The 18,058-nt window shown below is 43.6% G+C and overlaps 2 protein-coding genes across 5 annotated transcripts in view; one reads left to right on the forward strand and one right to left on the reverse strand.

Moving 5' to 3' along the window:
* HPGDS (hematopoietic prostaglandin D synthase) overlaps positions 1-9,405 on the forward strand; it is a 41,095-nt gene extending 31,690 nt beyond the window's left edge. Inside the window, exons 5-6 of one of the 2 annotated variants that reach the window (XM_007524542.3) lie at positions 5,314-5,412; positions 8,999-9,405. In XM_007524542.3, the coding sequence (XP_007524604.1) occupies positions 5,314-5,412; positions 8,999-9,163 (264 nt within the window). In that variant the 3' untranslated portion in view covers positions 9,164-9,405. The remainder of the gene's footprint in view (positions 1-5,313; positions 5,413-8,998) is intronic. The other variant, XM_016188806.2, reaches the window with a different exon arrangement.
* Positions 9,406-11,787: 2,382 nt separating this feature from the next.
* The window catches only part of SMARCAD1 (SWI/SNF-related, matrix-associated actin-dependent regulator of chromatin, subfamily a, containing DEAD/H box 1), a 71,887-nt gene continuing 65,616 nt past the window's right edge, over positions 11,788-18,058 (reverse strand). For all 3 annotated transcript variants that reach the window (XM_060187729.1, XM_007524545.3, XM_060187730.1), the window contains 2 exons: positions 17,943-18,052; positions 11,788-13,630 (listed from right to left, as the gene is read on the reverse strand). In XM_060187729.1, coding sequence (XP_060043712.1) covers positions 13,569-13,630; positions 17,943-18,052 — 172 coding nt within the window. In that variant the 3' untranslated portion in view covers positions 11,788-13,568. The remainder of the gene's footprint in view (positions 13,631-17,942; positions 18,053-18,058) is intronic.

Here is an 18,058-nt window from a genome sequence, read left to right on the forward strand (position 1 = left end):
TGTCTGTCTTTCTCTCCCCCTCTCTGCCTTCCCCTCCTCTCTCCATTTCTCTGTCCTATCCAACAATGACAACAACAATAACTACAACAATAAAACAACAAGGGCATCACAAGGGAAAATAAATAAATAAATAAATAAATAAAAGAAGGAAAGAGAGAGGGGCCGGTGGTGGTGCACCTGGTTAGGTGCACACACTACAGTGCACAAGGACCCAGGTTCAAGCCCCTGGTCCCCACCTGTAGGTGGAAAGCTTCATGAGTGGTGAAGCAGGGCTGCAGGTGTCTCTCTGTCTCTCTCCTTCTCTATCTCCCCCTCTCAATTTCTGATCGTCTCTATCCAATAAATAAATAAATATAATAAAAATATTTTTTTAAAAAGGAGAGAGAGAGAAAGAGATCTGCAGCACTGTTTCCCTGGTGATGAAGATTCCCGACAGGTGAGAACCCGGAGCTTGAGCCCAGGTCGATGTACATGGTTTAATGTGAGCTCAGCCTCCCAATGCCTCTGTTTCTTTTTTCTCTGAGGACAAAGTAGACGTGGAAATGAGTTCAACTGAGGGAATGTTAGTGGTTCTGCCTCAGTGCTGTGATTTTGACAGCTGGCTCTTTTTTGTTTGTTTGTTTTGTTCTGTTTTCGTTGTTGGTAGAGATAGAGAAGGAAGACAAGAGAGAATGAAAAAGAAGACAACGTCGGGCGGTAGCGCAGCGGGCTAAGCGCAGGTGGCGCAAAGCACAAGGACCAGCATAAGGATCCCGGTTCGAACCCCGGCTCCCCACCTGCAGGGGAGTCGCTTCACAGGCGGTGAAGCAGGTCTGCAGGTGTCTATCTTTCTCTCCTCCTCTCTGTCTTCCCCTCCTCTCTCCATTTCTCTCTGTCCTATCCAACGACAACAACAATAATAACTACAACAATAAAACAACAAGGGCAACAAAAAGGAATAAATAAATAAAATAAATATTTAAAAAATTTAAAAAATGTTTGTGTCATTTAAAAAAATAAATAAATAAAAATAAAAACAAAAAAAAAAAGGAAAAAAATAGCCTCCAGCAGCAGTGAATTTGTAGTGCAGGCACTGAGCCCCAGCAATGACCCTATAGCAAAAAAAAAAAAAAAAAAAAAAAAAAAAAAGAAGACAACATTGCAATTTCCTTCAATACAGCAGGGGCCAGGCTTGAACTTGGCACTAGTGAGCCCAGATGGTTGACTCATTTTTTAAATTATTATTATCATTATTTATTGGATAGAGACAGTCAGAAATTGAGAGGGAAAGGGGAGGTAGACAGAGAGACACCTGTAGCCCTGCTTCACCACTTACCAAGCTTTCAACCCTGCAGGTAGAGACTGGGGGCTCGAACTTGGGTCCTTGTTCATTGTACTGTGTGCTCAACCAGGTGCACCACCACCTGGCTCCTGACAGTTGACTCTCTAAAGGTCACTCTGGAGAAGCACACAGCCCTCCCTACTTTTTGGAGAAGTCATTTGCTAGATCAAATACCACAGCAATGACTGGGGGGAGGGATAGTTCCTGCTTTAACTTTCTGTGGAAGAGGGAATGGGAAATTTCATAGGCCACTGAGTGTAGTAGGTGAGAGTCTAGGATTTACTAGAAAATGCTTTTTTAAATTTTTATCTCTTTTTAAAATTTTTTATTATCTTTATTTGTTGGACAGAGTCATCCAGAAATGGAGAGGGAAGGGGGTGATGGAGAGAGACAGAGAGACACCTTCAGCACTACTTCACCACTCGTGAAGCTTTCCCTCTGCAGGTGGGCTTGAACCTGGGTCCTTGCACATTGGGGTTTTTTTGTTTGTTTGTTTTAAATTTTATTAGTGATTTAATATTGCATTACAAAATTACACGTCAACAGGGGTATAAATCCACTCCATTCCCACCACCAGGGTTCTGAATCTTCAGTCTCCCCACTGCAAGCCCCTGCAGTTCCCCTAAGGTTGTAGACATGGGCCAACCATCATCTCTACAGCTGTTTGTCCACTTGTCCACGTTTATACACATGCCCCCTTTTTCTTCCTGATCCAATTCTCTCTCCCCCTCCAAGCCACTCAAACCATTACCACCTCCACATGCCTCTCCTGTTTTCCTCCTCTCTCTCTGGGACCTGATGGAGCTGGAGTTCAGAGCCCTCTTACCTTCTTCTTCCAATCACTTCTCCCCCTAGCTGAGAGTATGGACCAAGGTTGTTTTTGGGGTGCAGAAGGTAGGTGTTCTGGCTTCTTTAATTGCTTCTCCGTGGGACTCGGGAGTTGACAGGTTGAGATCCTTGCTCACTGTAACGTACACTCAACCAGGTGCACCACCACCTGGCCCCTCTTCCCTTCTTTTCCCCCCTTCTTTATTATGTCTTAGTTTACTAGTGGTCTACAAGTTTCTAATTCTAAAATTACAGGGAATAGTTCCACACACCCACAGCCAGTACTCTGTATTCTCACCCTCACCATAGTTTCACAAAATCCTATAGAAAGTTTGCAGTTCTATGTTCTATGTTTTTTATAAGTGCATGTGTTTCAACTCTATTCCACATGAGTGGAACCAGCTGGTGGCTGTCTTTCTCTTCCATACTTACTTTCTTCTACATCATCACCTCAAATTCCATCCATTTTGTCCTAAAAGACAAAATCATGTCTTTCTGTTTATTTGTTTTTTACCAGAGCACTAATTTGCTCTGGCTTATGGTAGTGTGGGGTATTGAACCTGGGACTTTGGAGCCTCAGGCATAACCATTATGCTATCTATCCCCCAACCCCCAATATAGTCTTTTTCTAACCAGACAGTAGTACTTCATTGAGTATATGCCCCATAGCTTCTTTAGCCAGTCACATGTCAGCTGCTTCTACTCTCTGGCGATTGTGAACGAAACGCATCAATGAGCATAAGGAGTGTACATGTCCCTTGGAACTGATGTTTCTGTGCCCTTTGGACAAATGCGTAAGAGTAGTATTGCTGGATCATATAGTAACATGTTTCCATGTCTACTTGTTTGAGGAGTCTCCGTACAGTCTTCCAAAGGGGTTGCCCCAATAGGCACCCCCAGCAGTGGAACAGAGCTCCGTTTATTTCCACATCCTCTCTAACACTTGTCCTCTCTTGATTTGCATAGGTGAGAGGTTAACAGCTCATTGTGGTTTTAATTTGCATTTTTCTAAAGGTAAGTGAAGTGTTGCAGCACTCCTTATAGGCCATATGTGTAACTTCTGTAGAAAGCTGTCTGTTTAGACCTTTTGTTCACTTTTTTTTACTTCTTTGCATTGCTGTTGAGCTGTGTAATGCTTCATGCTGCAGATTGAACTTGGGGCCTCTCACATGTAAGTGCTCTACCTCTGAGCCCCTTCACCCCCAATATCACACAAGTATGAGGATGATAGAAAAATACAGACTGGGTGGGGGAGATAGTATAATGGTTATGCAAACAGACTTTCCTGCCTGAGGCTCTAAGGTCCCAGGGTCAATCCCCCACACATTAGCCAGAGCTGATCAGTACTCTGATAGAAAATAAAAATAAGGGAGTCAGGCGGTAGCGCAGTGAGTTAAGCGAAGGTGGTGCAAAGTGCAAGGACCGGCATAAGGATCCCAGTTCGAGACCCCGGCTCCCCACCTGCAGGGGAGTCACTTCACAAGCAGTGAAGCAGGTCTGCAGTTGTCTTTCTCTCCCCCTCTCTGTCTTCCCCTCCTCTCTCCATTTCTCTCTGTCCTATCCAACAACGATGACATCAATAACAACAACAATAATAACTACAACAATAAAACAAGGGCAACAAAAGGGAATAAATAAAAATAAATAAAAATAAAAATAAATCAAAATTTAAAAAAAGGAAAATATAGAATTAGGAGCCAGGCTGGGGTGCACCTGGTTAAGCACTTGCATTACAGTGTGCAAGGGCCCAGGTTCAAACCTCCTTCCCACCTATAGGGGAAAACCTTCATGAGTGGTAAAGTGGGGCTACAGGTATCTCTCTGTCTCTTTCCCTCTCTGTCTCCCTCATTCTTCTCAGTTTTTACCTATCCAATAATAACTAAATAAATAAAAAAGAAAAATAGGGCCAGGTAGTAACACACTGGATTAAGTACACACGGCACAAAGCGCAAGGACCGGCACAAGGATCCCAGTTGGAGCTCCCAGTTCCCCATCTGCAGGGTGGTCGCTTCACAAGTGGTAAAGTAGGTCTGCAGGTGTCTTATCTTTCTCTCCCCCTTCTGTCTTCCCCTCCTCTCTCAGTTTCTCTCTGTCCTATCCAACAACAATAAAAATGACGACAACAACAACAACAAGGGCCACAACGAGGGCAACAAAGTGGAAAAGTGGCCTCCAGGAGCAGTGGATTCGTAGTGCAGGCACTAAGCCCCAACGATAACTCTTGAGGAAAAAAAAAGAAGAAACGAAAAATATGGGATGGCCAGGGGGTGGTGCAGCAGGTTAAGTGCACATAATACCAAGCATAAAGACTTGCACAAGGATCATGGTTTGAGCCCCTAGCACCCCACCTGTGAGGTGGGGGGGGAGTCTTCACACTTGATAAAACAGGTCTACAGGTTCTTTCTCTCTCCCTCTCTAGCTTCCCCTCCTTTCCCAACTTCTTTCTGCTCTATCCAAAAAGAAAAAAAGAAAAGAAAGAACAGACGTCTATTTCCAGAATATCCAAATTTTGAAAATAAAAGTTTTTTCCCCAAACTTTTGTTTGTTTTTCATTTTTTAAATATTTATTTTATTTATTTATTCCCTTTTGTTGCCCTTGTTGTTTTTTATTGTTGTAGTTATTATTGTTGTTGTTGTTGTTGGATAGGACAGAGAGAAATGGAGAGGGGAGGGGAAGACAGAGAGGAGGAGAGAAAGATAGGCACCTGCAGACCTGCTTCACTGCCTGTGAAGCGACTCCCCTGCAGGTGGGGAGCCGGGGTTCGAACCGGGATCCTTATGCCGGTCCTTGTGCTTTGCGCCACCTGCGCTTAACCCGCTGTGCTACAGCCCGACTCCCTTCCCCAAACTTTTATGCAAGGATAAAGATGGACATTTTATTTGGTCTCCAAATCATGTAATGTATTCTATTCTTTCTCTCTCATCATATATGAAACCGGATAGAGACAGAAATTAAGAGGGGAGGGAGAGAGAGAGAGACAGAGACACACGTGCAGCTCTGCTTCACTGCTTGTGAAGCTTTCCCCCTGCAGGCAGGGGGGACTGGGTACTTGAACCTGCATCTTTGTGCACAATATTATGTGTGCTTAACCAGGTGCACCACCACCCAGCCCCTATTTATTTTCTCCATTATCCTTTAAGTCACCTTTCTCTCTGTCTCCTAGGACCAAGTATTTAATGAACTGCTTACGTACGAAGCACCCTGTCTACTGCGAGATTTGGATACATATTTAGGAGATAAAGAGTGGTTTGTTGGTAACTCTGTGAGTATTTTTTACATCTTCAAAATATATGTACATATGCTTACAACTATTTCTTTGTTATATGTATTTACATAGACATGTTGAGAAATCAGAGAGTACAAATAAACATTAAACTTTTTCCGACAGACCTTTTTTTAAAAAAATTTCTTTACTGGGAAATTAATGCTTTACATTCGACAGTAAATACAATAGATTGTACATGCATAACATTTTCCATATAACAATATAACCCCCACTACAGACAAACATTTTTGACTTACTGTCAGAACCATAATATTTTATAAACTGAAATATTTTATAAACTAAAATATTTTATATGGGCCAAGTGGTGGCACACCTGGTTAAGCACACATGTTACAACATTCAAGGACCCAGATTCAAGCCCCCGGTCCCCAACTGCAGGAGGAAAGCTTTTTGAGTGGTGAAGCAGTGTTGCAGGTGTCTCTCTGTCTCTCTTCCTCTCTGTCTCTTCCTACCCTCTCAATTTCTGGCTGTCTCTATCCAATAAATAAAAAGATAAAAGAAATTTTAAAAATTAAAATTAAAAATATGGATTTTATAACAACAAAATTATCATTTTAAAATTAATAATTTATTTATAGGATAGAGATAGATACTGAGAGGGAAAGGGGAGATAGAGAGGGGAAAAGAGAGACTTACAGCACTGCTTTCCCACTGGTGAAGCTTCCCCCTTGCAGGTGGGGACATGGAGCTTGAACTGGGTCATTCTTCAGTGTAATATATATATGCTAAATCAAGTGTGTCACCACCCAGTCCCTACATAAAAAATTCTGAAGTTATCACAAGAAAGCAGAAGCAAAGTGAAACAAATGAGGCTGCCAAATTGATGCTAACAGTATAGAAGGTGGAGAGACATCACCAAGCATGCCAGTAGTAAATCTCTTCAAGAAAGAGTATCATCTAACAACAGTGAAATAGTGAGCTAGACTAGAATCAGACTCTAGTACATTGAATGAAGTTTTGGTTTTGTTGCTGTGGTTTCCTCTCTCTCTCTCTCTCTGCCTGCCTCTGCCTTTGCCTCTGCCTCTCCCTCTATAAGGAAGGAAGAAAGGAAGGAAGGAAGGAAGGAAGGAAGGAAGGAAGGAAGGAAGGAAGGAAGGAAGGAAGGGAAAGAGAGAAGAGGAGGAGGAGGAGGGGGAAACCATGGCCAAGAATAGGCTTGGCTTTGCCCCACAAAGGATACTTTAGGAATATGGGAAAGTACAGAATGAGCATTTAATCCAAGGGAAATGGATTATCAGTGGCTGGGTGGTGCACACCTGGTTGTGTGCACACACATTACCATGCAAAAGGACCCTGGTTCAAGCCTCTGCTTCCCACCTGCAGGGGAGAAGCTTCATGAGCAGTGAAGCAGGCCTGCAGGTGTTTCTCTTTCCTTTATCACCCTCTCCTCTCTTGATTTGTCTCTATCCAATAAATAATAAATACTGCAAGAAATAAAGGGAGGGAGGGAGGAAGGAAGGAAGGAAGGAAGGAAGGAAGGAAGGAAGGAAGGAAAGAAGGGAGGACAAGGGAGTCGGGCTGTAGCGCAGCGGGTTAAAGCGCAGGTGGCGCAAAGCACAAGGACCGGCATAAGGATCCCGGTTCGAACCCCGGCTCCCCACCTGCAGGGGAGTCCCTTCACAGGAGGTGAAGCAGGTCTGCAGGTGTCTATCTTTCTCTCTTCCTCTCTGTCTTCCCCTTCTCTCTCCATTTCTCTCTGTCCTATCCAACAACGACAACAACAATAATAACTACAACAATAAAACAACAAGGGCAACAAAAGGGAATAAATAAATAAAATAAATATTTAAAAAAAAAAAAGAAGGGAGGGCAGGAGAGGGGGAGGGAGGGAAGGAGGAGGGAGGATGGCTTATCACAGGGAGGCAGAAGAGTCAGGAAAGTATGGACGGAGGCCCTCCACTGTAGGCAAAGCACGCAGCACATAGGAAACCCCTGAGGCACCAGAAATTGGTATTCACCAGCTATGAGTGCTGGGGGTGTGGCATTCGCTATAACTTTCTATCATACATGCATTGTCTCTTTTTTTTCTGATTTTTTTTATTGGGGAATTAATGTTTTACATTCAACAGTAAGTACAATAGTTTGTACATGCATAACATTCCCCAGTTTCCCATATAACAATACAATCCCCACTAGGTCCTCTGAAGCATTGTCTCTTTTTTAAAAAGTATGTTATCTTTATTTAATGGATAGAGACAGCCAGAAATTGAGATGGTAGGAATAGAGGGAGAGAGACACAGAGGCACCTACAGCCCTGCTTCACCACTCGTGAAGCTTTCCCCCTGTAGGTGGGGACTGGGGGTTCAAACAAGGGTCCTTGCGCATTGTTACAAGTGCGCTCAACCAGGTGTGCCACAACTCAGCCCTCATGTATTGTCTCTATAGTAAGACAAAACATTTTTTAAAGATCTATGTATTCAGACCCAGCTGGTCGTACACCCAGTCAAGCACACGTCTCAGTGAGCAAGGACCTGAGTTCAAGCCTGCAGTGGGGAAGCTTCATGAGCAGTGAAGTAGTACTGTACATGTCTCTCCCTCTCCCTCTGCCTCTCCCTCTCCCTCTCCCTCTCCCCCTCCCCCTCCTCCTCTCTCCCTCCCCTTCCCTCTCCCTCTCCCTCCTTCACTCCCTCCTTTCACCAGATCCCTGCTCAGCTCTGGTTTATGGTGGTACAGGGAATTGAACCTGGGACTATGAAACCTCAGGCATGAGAGTCTCTTTGCATAACCATTATGTTATCTACCCCTGCCCTCTTTCTATCTCTCCCTATCCTCTCAATTCTGTTTCTAGCCAATAAAATAAATGAATAATATATTTTGAAAGATCTATGTATTCATAAATGTGAGCAAAGAGAGAGAAGCAGAGTATCACTGGTACATGCAACACCAGGCTGGGAAGTCCAGTGCTCTAGCCACTGCACCACCTCCAGGGTCACACACGAAATTACTATTATTACTTTTTTTAACACAGAGACCATGAGGGAGAGGGAAGAGAGAAGAGAGAGACCCCACAATGCTCCCTCCAAGTGAGCTATTTTGCCAGCCCCAAATTATTAATTTTTTTAAGATTCATTTTTATGAGAGAGACAGAGGTCAGAGAACTGCCCAGCTCTGGCATGTGTCAGTGCTACAGATTAGGCCTGGGCCATCAGGGGTCTCAGGCATGCAAGTGCTGTGCTCTACTGCTGAGCTGTCTCCCTGGACCCATGAAGAAAAAAAAAAAAGGGCCCAGTGCACCTGGTTGAGTGCACGTGTTACAATGCACAAGGACCCAGGTTCCAGCCTCCCATCCCCACCTGCAGGGGGGAATCTTCACAAGTGGTGAAGCAGGTCTGTCTCTTTCCCTCTCCATCTCCCTCTACAACTTCTGTCCTATCCAAAATAAATAAAGATTTAAAAAAGAAAGGAAGGAAGGAAGGAAGGAAGGAAGGAAGGAAGGAAGGAAGGAAGGAAGGAAGGAAGGAAGGAAAGAAAGAAGGGAGGAAGGGAGGGAGGGAGGAAGGAAAGAAAAGGTTTGGTTGGGCAGTATCTTTCCCAAATGACTTTCCTTTTCCCTTGAATCCAGGTCACATGGGCCGACTTCTACTGGGAAATCTGCAGCACCACACTCCTGGTCTTTAAGCCCAACTTGCTGGACGCTCAGCCCAGTCTGGTGGCGCTGCGGGACAAGGTGCAGGCTCTGCCTGCCATCGCCAGTTGGATGCAGCGCAGACCTCATACTAAGCTCTGAGCCTGCGGCCACGCCCCTGGCAACAGCGGCCCCGCCCCTAGAAGCCCTGGCCCCGCTCCCCACTCACCTCCCTAGCCCCCTCAAGATGGCATCTCTGGGCTGGGAAAATAGCTCCCTTGGATAGTGTGCTGCTCTGCCATGGGCACAACCCAGGTTCGACCCGTCCCCACTGCATTGCAGGAAGCTGTGGCCTCTTTGTTTCTCTGCCTGTCTTTATTAAATAATAATTAATAATAATAAGATGTCATCATTGCCATAGCTTGCTTCAAAAAACTAAAAGGGTAGATCCGGCAAAATAATTCACCTGGAGAGTGTGCCTGCTTTGCTGTGTGTGACCCAGGTTCAAGTCTGACCCCCACTGGGTTCAGAGGAAGCTTTGATGCTTTGGTCCCTTTCACTCTCTGCCTCTATCAGAAAAAGTCAACCTAAGTGGCCATGTCCTGGTGATGATGAAATATTAATAATAATAATAATAATAATGATAGGGGCCAGGCAGTGGCTCACCTGAGCACATATGACCCCGCAAAGATCTGTGTTTGAGCCCCTGCTCCCCAGCTGCAAGGGGGACACTTCACAAGCAGTGACTCAGGTCTGCAGGTGTCTTTTATCTCCCCTCCTCTCTCAATTTATCTCTGTTCTGTCCTATAAAATGGGAAAAAAAAAATGGCTTCCAGGAGCAGTGGATTCGTAGTTCTAGCACTGAGCCCCAGGAATAACCCTGGAGAAGAAATAAGTAATAAAAAAAGGACAAAAGACCACCTCCTTTCCAGTTTGTTTCCCCACACACACTTTTTTAAAAACATTTTTTTCCTTTATTGGGGGATTGTTTTATAGTCACCAGTAAATACAATAGTTTGTACATTCATAACATTTCTCAGTTTTCCACATAACAATACAACCCCCACTAGGGTAGTTTTCCATTAGATTATGACTGAGGACACAGAGTGCACAGGTTCCAGCCTGGATGCTGGTCAGTTTAGTTCCTTAACATGCACACCCCACCCCAGAGTCTGGATGGCAGCTCCCGCGACCATAAACTGGAGAGAGGGGGGCTCAAGTCTCCTGTGAGCAAGTGGGTCCTCCCTCAGAGCGCTTGGATAGTGTGCTGCTTCGTCATGTCATCTACACAACCCAGGCTCTAGCCCCGCCCACATCATGGAAGGAGCCATCAGTGCTGTGGTCTCTCGCTCTCTTTTTTTTTTAAATTTTTTATTTATAAAAAGGAAACATTGACAAAATCATAGGATAAGAGGGGTAAAACTCCACACAATTCCCACCACCAGAACTCGGTCTCTCGCTTTCTTTCTCTAAAAAGGGACTGGACGACTCAAGGGTGAGTTTGCAGTACAGAGTGACAGCAATGAGATGTACAGATAAACGGAGGGGATGAGTGCAGAAGCTCCAAGTCAGGACTTGGTAAGGCTGACTTAATGGACATAACAGACAAAGAAGATGGAATTCCAGAGGAAGTGAGACTTGCAAAAGCCCTCACACTGAAAGAACAGAGATTTAGAGAGTGAGAAGAGAGGCCAGCAATAGTATACCTGGTTAGATGCATGTTACCAGGTGCAAAAGGACCCAGATTCAAGCCCCTGCTCTCCCTTCCTACTCAATTTCTGGCTCTAAACATTTTTTTAAAAGATAGCATATGATCCAGCAGTATCACTCCTAGGTATCCATCCCAAGATGAAAACACTAATTTGAGAGGACATCTGTACCTCTATGCTCACAGCAATATGATTCCTGACAGCCAAAACACAGAATCAAACTAAAACCCCATCAACCTGTGTGTGACTGGATCAGGCAGTTGTGGTACACACAGGAAATGGAGTATGACATAACTATTAAAAAGATAAAGCTGTCTTTGAAAGCAGTATGAAAGGCAGCATCAACAAATGCTGGAAATAAACCCTCCTGCACTGCTGGTGGGTATGTAAATTAGTTCAACCCCTGTGCAGAGCAGTCTGGAGAACTCTCACAAGGCTAGAAATGGACCCTCCCTATTACCCTGCAATTCCTCTTCTGGGGATATATCCTATGGAACCAAACATACCCATCCAAAAGTATTTGTATACACCTATGTTCATAGCAGCACTATTTGTAATAGCCAAAACCTGGAAGCAACCCAGGTATCCAACAGATGACTGGCTGAGGAAGTTGTTGTTTACATACATGATGGAATACTTTAGTTACTAAAAATGGTGAATTCACCTTCTTCACCTCATCTTAGATGGAGCTTGAAGCAATCTTGTGAAGTGAGATAAGCCAGAAAGAGAAAGATGAATATGGGATGATCTCACTCATGGACATAAATTAAAAATAAGAACAGAAGGGACAGAGAAATTGAGAGAGGAAAGGGAGGTAAGAGAGGAAGAGACACCTGCAGACCTGCTTCACCAGTTGTGAAGTGTCCCCCCTGCAGGTGGGAAGCCAGGGGCTCAAACCTTGTGCTTAGCAGTCCTTACGTTTAACTAGGTGTGCTATGACCTCCAGGATTTCCACTCTTAAAAAAACTATCACTGAGTCAAGTACTTCACCAACTAGTTTCATTTGCTCTCCTGACTGATAATGGATCACAGTCTTTACACCTTTCAGTCCAATAAAGGGACTAATGAGAATACACCCTAAGTAATAAATTCCATTTTATTGAAAAACACAATATTAAGAACATAGTTTGACCTCACTTGTGCACAGTTATCTTTTCTTCAAGGGCAAGGGGAGAGGGGATTAACAAGTATTAAAAAGGGTGTGAAAATACAACTTAAGATCAAACATTTTTATTACAGCTACAATGTAACAGAGCAAACTACACTTCGTTAAAAGATAAAAACATGGACTTAACAGTTAACAACAAGAACAACAGAATCACCTTATCACTGAAGATGTCAATACAGAAAGGCTCTGAGAACTCTGTAATATCCCAAAGACATAACTGGCTGAGTACTGATACAGGAGGCAGTAATGGTGTCTGCAGATTCCTCTCAGTACACTCCCATGGTGCTGAGTGCGTGCAGTAGTTTCCAGATGGGGAAGTCTACCAAGTCATGAGTTTCCTGTCTCTGATATACCAAGAACCACTGTCAGAGCTTCATTTGTCTCCTGAATCTAGGAGTGTAGCGCCTGCCATCTCCCTAAGTCAGGATGCCTCAAAAATGATGATCTCCAACAACTAACAAGGGTTTGATTTATAAATAAGTTTATTTATGATATTTACATAATAAAAACACACATGAAACTCACAAATTATACAAAGAAACTGATGTATAATAAAGACAGCAATATAGACTGACAGGCAAAAATTTAAAGGGAGATTAATAAAGTCATACATCAAATAGACAATTGTACGTCTAAATTTTACTTTTTGTCACTCACACTGAACTGGAATTGAACCACTGCTCTCTCATTAGAAGGTCCTGTACTGGGAATTCCAGAAACTGGCAAACTATATTTTGATTAATATTTTAAAGGTAATGACAGATTTCCACTGCCCTAGGAGGTCCTGATCATCATGTCTGAAAGTGAAATAGCCTCATAGCCTGTTCTGCAGGCTAGAAAAATGTCGCTGACATCATGTTGATGTGGGGAGATGTGGCAGGAATGAACTGCTGTTCACAGTCAAGAGAACGGGGGTGACTGGGCCACAGTTTCAAGAGTAGCCAAAGCCAGGAGAGGGGACTCAAAACATGCATAATAGGCAGAACTGATAAGCACAATCAGTGCAATTGGGAAATAAACAGAAGGAATTAATCCATGGAAGAAGATAAGGGCTTCTTTAGTTACTATTCACTGGAAAACAACTTAGTGCCTACTCGAACAAATCTGTTTTAACAGGAATACTTGGGAGGACCTGGGGGTGTTAGTCCATGGAATGCCACCTTAAATTCAGGTTGAGATCTTGCTGACAGCAGTGAACATCTGCTTTTAATAGCAATAAAATGAAAGCTAGCAAATCTATACAGCTGCATTTTAAAAAAATGATTCCAAACAAAACAGGCAAAAAGACAAAAAGCATTGTCAAATAAGGCACATGTAAAAATCTACACACATTTTCCAGTGAAAGACAATATATATATATTTGGAGGTAGAAATAATTACAAAAATACTGACATTTCTAAAGCATTAGCGTATTCGTTACAAACAATCACCAACTAATCCCCGTTCAAAAATCGTTTTGTAAAATGATTATTCAACATCTTCAGGACTACATTTTTTTTTTCTTTTAATTTCATGTGTGAGCATCTGGAGAATTCAGTTAGTGGCAAAAAAGTTGTCCATACTATGAGAAATGTAAAATGGAAATTATAAAAAGGTAGAAATGTTCATAAGCCCCGTGGTCACAGAAGGTGACTGTCCTCGAATGCAGGGAGCAGCATGTCCCCGCCTAGGAAGCAGGAAGCTGGCTTTGTCACAGGCCCATGGACGTCTTGAGCAGTGTGGCGATGTCAGCGGGGACGCTCCCCTCATCCCCTGCAAGGCAAAGCAGCAGAAAAGCTGGATGAGTGCACTGGCAGCTCTCTCCTTTGTGAGTGTCTAGCAGCTGGCTGGCACTTGGCCCTGGACACCTCTTAGAAGCCCTCCCCTGGTCCTCCAGGCAGGGTCCTGTTCCCTCTGTGCCTCCACAGGCCTCCTCCCGCTCCACAGGTATGGAGCATGCTGGGAGAGGCTGGCCCACAGTATCAACACTTTGTATCTGATTAGACAAGGTTAAAATGCTGCAAAACTGGCCCCAACTCTCTCTCACCCCAGTTCCATCTGGAATTAGGAAAGTACTTTCTTCTACTGCTCTTTCAATCAACTCATAAATGGGCAACTACATAAGCTGGTTCTTAAATCTCAAGAAATTCACCACAACTGTGGTTCCTGGCTTATCCAAATTTGAAAATAGCTCAAGAAATTTAAATGGACCACTTATTCAAAATTGTCACCACAGGGACTGGGTGGTGGCGCACCTGGTTGAGCGCACATGGTACAATGCGCAAGGACGCAGGTTCGGACCCCCAGTCCCCACCTGCAGGAGGAAAGCTTCACAAGTGGTGAAGCAGGACTGTAGGTGTCTCTCTGTCTCTCATCCTCTCTATCCCTCCCTTCTTTCTCGATTTCTGACTGTCTGTATCCAATAAATAAAGATAATAAAAAATTATTAAAAAAAAATTGTCACCACAAAGTAAGTGAACAAGTCCAGGAAAAAAAAAAAGACAATAAGAATAAAAAGCCTCTAAGATCCCAAAACTCTGCTAGGAGGGATGGAGGAGACAGTAAGAATACAGACTGGGGGAGTGGGAGGGGGTGTGGGTACACCTGGTAGAGCACACTTGTTGCAATTGCAAGGACTTAGTCTCCACCTGTAGGGGAACAGCTTCATGAGCAGTGAGGCAGGTGTCTCTTTCCCTCTCTTTTTTGCCTCCAGGGTTACTGCTGGGGCTTAGTGCCTGCACCTCAAATCCACTCCTCCTGGAGGATATTTCTTTCCCTTTTGTTGCCCTTGTTGTCTTATTGTTATTGGTGTCACTGTTGTTGGATAGGACAGAGAGAAATGGAGAGAGGAAGACAGGGGAAAGAAAGACAGACACCTGGAGGCCTGCTTCACCGCTCCACGTGAAGTGACCCCCCCTGTAGGTGGGGAGCCGGGGGCTCGATCTTTCCATCAGTCCTTTCGCTTCGCGCCACCTGTGCTTAACCAGCTGCGCTACCACCCGGCCCCCTCTCTCTCACTATCTCCCCTTTCCCTCTCAATTCTTCTGTCTCTATCCAATAAATAAATGGAATGTTAAAATTTTTAAATAAGAAATGCATAATAGCTCTAAGACTCTCCAGTACTGCTAGGCACAGTGGAGGAGAGAAAAATGGCAAGGAAAGGGCAGGGGTAGACAGCATAATGATTATGCAAAGAAGACTCTCATGTTTGAGGTTCCAAAGACCCAGGTTCAATCCCCCACCACCATAAACCAGAGCTGGAGTAGTGTTGTGGTAAAAAATAAAACAAACAAACAAAAACAAGGAAACTCTGCTGCTGATACATTTACTTTGATTGCATCCTGGTTTTAAACATTTATTAATAGTATTAAGGCATTAAGGGTAACTGGGAACATCTGGATGTAGACAATATATGACAGTGTGATACTGTGTCAACACAAGAGAAATATTAAAATATTCAGTCGGAAGCAATGTATTTGCAGTGCTTAGGAATGGTTCACTGGCAGAAAAGGTAGATGATGCAAATACTGCAAAGCAGCACAACTGTTAAATGACAGGACACTCAATCGTACTATGTTTTCAAAATTTCTGCAAGAAAACTGCTATAATAACAATGTTCTGATGTCTCAGAGACAACTCACCGGAGCGCACAGGCCTTTGAACCTTAGCACCACATGTGAGGGCCACGAATGGGGATCTCTGGCACCATAACCTCTTTCTCTGTGTCTGAATAAAAAGATGGCCTGGGAGGGCTAGGAGCTAGCTCACCTGGCACCACCCCCACCACACGAGAGCACTACACTAATAGGATGCTTCACAACAGTGAGGTGAGGCTATTATGTCTCTCCTCGCCCTCCATCTGAAGAAAAGGAAAGGTAAAAGAACAACAGTTTGCTGCAATGGCAGGGAAATAAAAGGAAAAATCCTGGGATGGTGAAATCATGCATGTGAAAGGTCTCAGACAGACACACACACACACACACACACACACACACACACACACACACACACACACACACATCCCTCTACCTACCTTTAAAAAGCAGAAAACTAAAAAGGCTGAATAAAATGAGTTTGTCTGTCTATACCCCCTAGTTTTAGAAGAAAAGCCATAACAATATGAGGAAAAACAGACTTTCAGTCTGGGTGGTGGAGCACATATGTCCATGCACAAGGACTCCAGTTTGAGACCGCATGCCCACCTGCAGGGGAGATGCTTCACAAGTGGTGAAGTAGGTCTCCAAGTGTGTGTGTGTCTCTCTCTCCCTATCTCCCCCTCCCTTCTCAATTTCTCCTGTCCTATTCAATTAATGTCCCATTCAAATAGATCAATTAATTCCACAGGAGACACAAAAGGCCAGTGTAGCAGCAGCAAGACATAGAAGACCTAACCAGCAGAGTGTGTCACTGTGGCCTGCTGTGCACTGGGGAGTGTGGCTCAGAAATCAACCCTCTTCAACTAAGTATGGGGTGGCTGCTCCAGGTCCTGGACTACACTGAGAGCCACTGAGAAAGCTTGAGGAGCAAGATGGGAGGGGTTATGTATGGTCTTATATAGCTTTCTTATTTTTTTAAAAGATTTATTAATTTATGCATTAATGAGAAACATAGGAGGAGAGAGAGAAAACCAGACAACACCGGTACATGTGCTGCCAGGCACTGAACTCAGGACCTCATGCTTGAGAGTCCAATGCTTTATCCACTCACTGCGTCACCTCCCGGACCACTCTTATCTAGATTTCTGTAAATTCATAAAAAGGGTAAACAAATTATTAGCGTATGAGATAAAACATTTGGGGGGAAAATGGAAAAACAGCTTTAACAAGAAAAACAGAAAGGGCGGAGCAGAGGGTAGACAGCATAATGGTTATGCAAACAGACTCTCATGCCTGAGGCTCCAAAGTCTCAGGTTCAATCCCCTGCACCACCATAAGCCAGAGCTGAAAAGCGCTGTATTAAAAACAAAACAAAACAAAAACAGGAAATATCTTACAGAAAGGAAAATGTAATGGTAGGGTTTTTTTTAAGGTAACTTTACTATTTACTATACTCATTATATACTCTTATGAACATTTTAATGCAATGGCTTGAAAGCCTATCAGATGGGGCCAGGTGGTGGTACAATGGTTAAGTGCAAACATCAGTGTGTGAGAACCGGGGTTCAAGCCCCTGGTCCCCACCTGCAGGAGCAAGCTTTACAAATGAAAAAACAGGTCTGCAGGTGTCTCTCTGCTTCCTTCCCTCTCTTCCTCACCCCTCAATTTCTCTCTGTATCCTTAAGTAAATAAATAGCATATCAGAAATAAACTATTTTAAGACATTTGGGGTGAAAAATAAGTTTTCAGACAAAAACTATAAATAACTTATAATATGGATTGTGACAGGCAATGACTGGACTTAACACCTATCTGTTCTCACCTAAAATACCATTAATATCATGGGAGTTAGGAGTGGGGACGAGGAGCAGCAGACAAAAGCCAGCAGTACAGAGAAGCTGCCAATACATTTTGGATGATGAGCAGCAGGTGGAGGAATGGAAAGTGACTCAGTAGAGCACACAAGGAAGGCACTAAATGTCTAAAGGAGAGGACATCTTCATACAGAGTCTGAGCCTGACAGTTGGGACAGAGGTAGTGGGTACCTGTGAAAGGTGGGGGGACAAATGGAGCTAGAAGCTCAGAGCTATGCCATCTACACTCCACTCAACAGAGCCAGTCACTTCCCAGGCAGACAACATGTTCCTCTTAGCAAATTTTAAATCAGGGAACTCTGGATACAGGCATAGCAGAGAAGCATGATTCTCTACTAGAAACAGGAAAATAAACTAGGTCCTCTGCATCTGAAAACCCACTTCTCTTGCAGACTTACTCCATCTTTCCCATAGGTCTCCTTCGAGAGACTAAAGAGTATCTTTCTGGGAACAAGAACTGCCCTTAGAAAAGGGCATAGTGAAAGACAGTTGGGGAACCACTGAAGGACAAGCATGCTTCTATTTGGACTTGATTCTTTTTTTAAAAAATTTCTTTGGCTAATATTAATCTGATGCCTCTTCATATAAATATTGAAATTTCTGCAAATAGCTTACCTTCATCGACTGTGGTCATATCTTGTTCTAATTTCAGTTTCTGTTGATTGATTTTTAGCATAGATTCTTCAATCGTTCCTTGGCTTATTAATTTTATAACTAGTACTTCTCTAAAG

Source organism: Erinaceus europaeus, chromosome 3 (assembly GCF_950295315.1).
Source record: "Erinaceus europaeus chromosome 3, mEriEur2.1, whole genome shotgun sequence".
Classification (NCBI taxonomy): domain Eukaryota; kingdom Metazoa; phylum Chordata; class Mammalia; order Eulipotyphla; family Erinaceidae; genus Erinaceus; species Erinaceus europaeus.